The 6,459-nt window shown below is 44.3% G+C and overlaps 1 protein-coding gene across 1 annotated transcript in view; it reads left to right on the forward strand.

The window, feature by feature from the left end:
• The first annotated feature begins 6,045 nt into the window (after nucleotides 1-6,045).
• The window catches only part of WDFY2 (WD repeat and FYVE domain containing 2), a 104,871-nt gene continuing 104,457 nt past the window's right edge, over nucleotides 6,046-6,459 (forward strand). Inside the window, exon 1 of the mRNA XM_019528514.1 lies at nucleotides 6,046-6,242. Coding sequence (XP_019384059.1) covers nucleotides 6,106-6,242 — 137 coding nt within the window. The 5' untranslated portion in view covers nucleotides 6,046-6,105. The remainder of the gene's footprint in view (nucleotides 6,243-6,459) is intronic.

Below are 6,459 nucleotides of genomic sequence, written 5' to 3' on the forward strand. Positions count from 1 at the left end.
AGCCTGCCATCGGAGGTGGTTCAAGCACCTACATTGATCACCTTCAAGAGTAAATTGGATCTTGCTGGGATCCTATGACCCCAGCTGACTTCCTCCCTTTGGGCAGGGGGCTGGACTCGATGATCTTCCGAGGTTCCTTCCAGCCCTAATGTCTATGAAATCTATGAAATAATTTGAAACCACAAATTAAGCCAGTAATCACCCACCAGTGATACTGACTTGAGGCAAGATCTCTCCATTTTTCCCCATATTGCATCCCCTGATTTAAACTAGTAACTTAAAGGCACAAAACTTTATATAACACTGCAGCCCAGGAATCACTTTTTAATTATAGTTTCTTGGTGACCTTTCTATTAGTTGTTGCTTCCCAAAAAGTTGAGATCTGGGCAAGAGGCTAAAAGTATCACAGTAAAGTTCACTGAATTATTTTTCTGTGCAGAATGAATAGTATGATTGTTTCCGATATTAGGCACGTGGAAATGTATTAGGCATTATAGAAACACAAAGGAAGGCATGGTCCCTGCCCTGAAGAATTAGTTTTCTCTTCATCTGCTTCTTAAGTATCTACTGAGCATCAGCATATGTTCAATGGACACGTTTACACAATCATTAATGTGCTGTTGTTACAGTGCAGTAAATGTAGTACCTCTAATATGACATTCTAACTAAATGCGCAGTAAGTGGTGGTACTGCACAGTAGTGCCAGCACATGGTCTTTTTGTGATGCTTAATGTGCAGTAGATTAATTCTACTGTGCATTAGCCTGGCTTTTGTCATGATGCGCTAACACGCAGTAGAATTAGTCTGCTGCACATTAAGTGTCTTGTATAGATGCATCCAATGAGTACCACTATTTTCCTACTCTGTTGCCAATGCTCTGGATGTTGATTTGGCAGGAAAAGGTCAACTGTGACCCTTTTGTTTTTCACCTGTGAAGTATCTAGTTTGTGCTTCTACAGCTGACTATTTTGACATGAACTGCTCAATAAATCATCCAAGTCTAATGGATTGATAATGGCATTCTCAAAATGTCTCTACTATCTGAGGCAGCAGTGCTCAATTTCCATGGAAAACTGGTTTCTGGTGGCCAGCTGTGGCTGAACCTAAAGATACAGCTGCAATCATTTCTGAAAAGCATGTATGTAGTGAAAAACAGTGACCAAGACATATTTACTGTGGTTTTTCAAAATTTTTGCAGACTTTGACTGCCTTGTCTTAAATAACAGAGACCTCAAGAATAAATGCATTTCATTGGGCTTAAGCAATGTGAACATAACTTTGGGCAAATTATTTGACCTCCCTCTGCTTCACTTAATCCACCTGGGTAAAAAGCAGGGACTTGCTGAAAACCAGATGCTGCAATTATGTTGAGTTTCTCTAGGTAAAAGCTGATTTCCAATGATGAGGCTTCAGCTCCTCATTTGGAAAAAAAAAGCTGAATCACAAAAACATTCTATCATCAATCCATATTAATACTGCTGTGGTGTTCCTGCAATTGATTTTACATGCTGGACCTGTATTTCATTTCATCCTACTTCAACACTGCATAATTTTTTAGACTTACTCAAATAATGTTTTCTATATCCAATCAATACAATAACCTTTGGGTAAGACATAAAAGCAAGAATACAAAAAAAAAGTATATTAGTACTGATGGCCTTTGAATTTAATATGAGATGACTGTTAAAATGCTGGAAACTTTTAAAAATGTTCTGCTAATTAAATTCAAACCTTCAATTACAAAAAGATGAAGGAAGAAGAACATTGTATGAACTTAGACAGAAACCCCATTTTTGCCCTCACAATTATTTTTACAGAAATGGCCATTACTATACAAACATTTACAGAATGGCCAGAAAAACAACTGTGAACCTCTTACACTTGTAGAATTAGCTGATGGTTCTGGGTAGAATAGCATGAGATCATTATAAAAAAAGAGGTTTATTTACTTGGTAGCATTTTCTGGTAAACTGTTTTTCTTGAGTTGTTTAAATTCTTCTTTTCACCAAATTCACACCACTGTGGGTCCTAGAAAAGCTGTACAGCATTGTTTCTTAGTTACTAACAACAGGCTACCATTTGCCAGCTTTGATGTGAAGAGATGTCAAATCTACAAGTGCTCTGGATTACTCTAAATATCTAAATGTACCCTAACTTAAGTCAGACAGCTGAGAGCCCCATTCTGAAAAATACCTCCACTCAGGGTGCTGAAGTTGCTTAAATGTTTTCATGCCAGGTTCTCTGTTGCGATAAAATGAATAATACTGGACAACACCCAGCTGGTGTTATTGGATGTAGCCAAATCCTGTGATTCTATACAAGGCAGCTCAGAAGCAAAAAGGCAGCATCTGCATCTGGTTCCAAACTCAGCTGACTTTCTGTACAACCCTAGTAGCAACTGTGCTTAGCTACAGCCTCAGTGAAGGGAAATTGTCCTGTTGAGAGAAGTTCTCAATCAGCCAAACTGGAATCTTCACTGTGGACATTATCTAAGAGAATGAACTGGATAAAGGTCCAACTATGGCCTAGCTGAACTGATCACTCCTTCTTAAATACTGATTGCTATTGAAAACCGTTCATACAGAAAAAGGGAGAAAATCTCAGGATGCACACTGTCTTTATATCTGGCAGGATGCCAGGCAAGAACAACTGAGGTACTTTCTATAAGGTTTAAAATGAGAAAAAAAAGCTCTTTCTGTATTCAAATAAAATTCCTTGTTCAAGTTCAGAAGGCAGTGTGCCTTTCACTGCCAGTATTCTTGCAATGTGTGTGAGCTGATCTTGGCTTCTGCAGCTTTCTGCTCCCCACAGATCCTCTTCCATGAACCACTTTGCTTCTAAGTCACAAGCTCAGAAACACTTTTTTTTGTTGTTTTTTAAATAATTTGCTGAGGCATCCGTCCTTCAAAACTGTATCCATTTCTGCCCTACCCATTTTGTCTTCTTCACTTGCTGACTGCTTCATTGAAAGTGTCAGTTGAGCAGGGATCCTAGTTTTCTCTGATTTAAAAAAATCCCCAATTTTCATTTAAAGAAAAGTAACCCCAAATCCACATGTATCTATTAGTGGTGTTTCATTTTAATCACAAAAAAGTGGATTTGGGGTTACTTTTCTTTAACCAAAAATTGGGGATTGTTTTAAATCAGAGAAAACCAGGATCCCTGCAGATGATATTTTAAAATTATTTTTGATGTAATGTGTGTAAGACATCTAGTAAATATGTATGAAAATAGTGTAGCTCTATAAAGTTCTCTCACTGCATATACCAACTGTCAATATTGCAGAAGACAACCAGCTAAAGTTTTACTTCAGCTTCTGATTACCACAGTATCATAGATACTGTTACATAAAGTAGCTAGCCATTCCTCTGTGCAGGGGGGCATTTTGGTGTTACTACACAAACAGAATTTGGCAGTAAAGCAGATGGGCATGGGCTCAAGGAGCTCATCTCAGTGAAAACAGATCCACAACATGTAAACCTGGTCATGGGGCTCTTACTCCATCCCTCTCTCCATTCAGTGGTTGTTAGCTGTGCTAGTTAATGCCAAGCAGAAGGCAAGAGAGGTTTTTGAGTGGGCAGCAGTTTTCAACCGGGGTTACACAAGACGCAGTCAGGTGTACACTAAAGGTGCTCCCACTATGGGCACCACTGCTGCAACCGGGTGAAATTGTCCAGCACATCAATGCGTCTGGGAGGAGCATGTAAGTTCGGACTGGGAAGGACTGCAACAAGAGCAGATTCTCCTGCCTGCATTAGATTTATTACTTTCATTTGGCTGTGGAAGAGGCAACACTCTGGTTGAGAACCTGAGCGAAAGCTGTGATAAGCAGGGATCCTGGTTTTCTCTGATTTAAAAAAATCCCCAATTTTCAGTTAAAACTAGCCCCAAGTGCACATTTTTGTCATTAAAATGAAACACCACTACATATATATATATATATATATATATATATCATTGGTGTTTCACTTTAATCATGGAAAAATGTGGATTTGGGGTTACATTTTTTTAACCAAAAATTGAGGGTTGTTTTTTTTTAAATCAGAGAAAAGTAGAATCTCTGGTGAGCTAATGCAAAACAAAAGTGGTTCTCAGTTGTGCCCCCACTAAATTCAGGAAAGTTATGGTGAGGTACCTTGAATTTAAAAAGGTTGAGCACCACTGCTTTAGAAACTAACTGGTTCAGACAGGAGGCATGGTAGGATGGCACCTTACAGATGAACAGGTTCAGAGAAGCATAAGCTTTTGTAGGTGACAGTTTGTTTTGTCAGATCCTAATGCTCCTTTGAACCATTTAGCCTTGAACGTGCCACCTTGCCCTGCCTTCTGATTTCTGACTAACATGGCTAATTATGTTTTTAACTGTTGGCATGATGTAATGTTGGTACAGGGAATCCTAGGACCACCCCTGCCTTGTGAGAGGCAAAGATTTTTGTGGATGATATCTTTTATTGGACCAACTTGATAGACTTGGACACACTTTTGAATGCCACGCATGAAAAAGAATGCATTGTATTTGAAAGCTCATCTTAGTCTGTCCAAACCATGCAGCTCGCCCTACAAAAGATATCTTTGCCTCTTGTACACCTCTAACTTTGTGGTTCTCAACATTGTTTTGACTTGAGGCATCCCACATAAAACTCCAGCCACCCCTCGGAAAATTCCTTGCAAAAAAATTCACCAAAAAAACCTCTGAATATTTTTAACTGTGGATTCCTGTTTGAAATCTTTGGGTTTAGCTTGTGAATGGTGCTTGTGCACCTAAAAAGGAATACTGCCTGGCCTCCCAAGGAAAGATTTCAAGGCACCCTGATGAAGAATGGCTGCTCTGACTGGCTCAGAAGCAGGATTTTTTCGGGGGGAGGGGGGAATTTTTTTTGTATTCCCGGACAGATTAGCCAAATCAGTTCCGAATGCTCTCAATTGAGCAACACTCAATCGTTCAAACACCATATGTTGTAGCTACAACAGGCTAGTTTCCTCCAGCCCGCACTTTTCAGCCTGGGGCTTCAGATGCTCCCAAATCCATTGGCAGGCATCCTACGTGCAGGCCCAAGCCCAGAGGCTTGGGTTTCAAATGCCCCAGAGTCTCATTTGCCTTTAACCAAAGGTCACAGGAGCAAGCTAGGAAGCAGTCCCCCATTTCCATTAAGCAGGGTGTAGCCGAGATCCTCCCACTGGCAGAGGGAAGGAGCTAATTACAAGACTCGCGGGGCGCCCTGTCCGCAGCATATTGGACGGTGGACCCTCCCCTACACATCACCATTTAAACCCATCTCAGTTGGGGTAGTGTACCAGTGCAGGGACTACACTTGATCTTAGCCCACATGAGGCCTTAGAGGCAAACACTTTCATTGCAGGCAACAGCCTTCTCCCTCAGGGGCTGTCAGTGGACTTGCAGAAGGAAGGGATTGAAGGGAATTTAAATGCAAAGGCCTAGCGAGGGGGAAGAGGAAGCCCCCTCAGAGGGGCAAAGAAGGTGGTTTGAATAGATCCAGAAGGCAGATTGAGAGCCACGGGTTGCAAAAGCCAGGCCAGGTACTACGGGAACGGGCTGTGGGAGCAGGGCTCGAATTACACTTGGACTCTTGAAGGGTCTGCAACAAATAAATCAAACCGGTTCATTGATGAAGCCCCCGAGAAAGAGCAATCCGACTGAAACACGTCCACTCCAGGTTATGATATTCAAACCCTACAAAGAGGTCCCATCTCTTATGGCGGGGGCTCAGCTCCCCCTTAATTCTTACCCTGACCGGGAGCACCAAAGCTACTCATCTTCCCCAGCGGCCCTGGAGGGAAAAGCCGCTGCCTGCAGCAGGGGGCGGGGCTGGACTCGGACCCACCCCTCCCAGCGGGAACTTCCCCGGGGCTCCCCCCGCGCCTGCGCATATGCCACTCAAACGTTCCGAGCCCCCTGGGATAGAGGTGGGGGGGCGTGGGTTAGATCTGAGCATGCGTGGTGGAAGGGGCGGGGCTCCCGGCAGCGTCGCTGCCCCATTGGGCCGGCCGGGTGGGCGGGGTATACGCCGCGCTGCAGGAGGCCGCCCTAGCACTGGGCGCAGCAAAGCAGCTGTCGTCGCCGCTGGTCCTCGCCCGTTGTCGCCCATGGCTGCCGAGCCGCAGCCCCAGGCGCTGACCCGCAAGCCCGTCCTGCTGGGCGCGGTGGAGGGCTCGCACGAGGTGGTGAACATGGCAGCGATCGTGCCCAAGGAGGACGGCGTCATCAGCGTCTCCGAGGACAGGTACCGGCGCCGGGCGTGTGCGGGTCCCGGCGCTGCCCTAGCCGGCCCGTGGTGCGGTGCGAGAGCAGAGGCCGCGCGGGAAAAAGAAGCGTTTTATCGTGGCTCCTCTCGGACGCGTCGCGCGTCAGCCCTAATCCCGACCCTGCCTCGGCTGGTGCAGTTGCTGAAGCCTCTGCAGCCTTGTTATGCTCAGCCGGGTGCAGGTGGCTGGGGGGAA

The sequence above is a fragment of the Crocodylus porosus genome, unplaced genomic scaffold (genome assembly GCF_001723895.1).
Source record: "Crocodylus porosus isolate Cpor-Errol unplaced genomic scaffold, CroPor_comp1, whole genome shotgun sequence".
Classification (NCBI taxonomy): Eukaryota; Metazoa; Chordata; order Crocodylia; family Crocodylidae; genus Crocodylus; species Crocodylus porosus.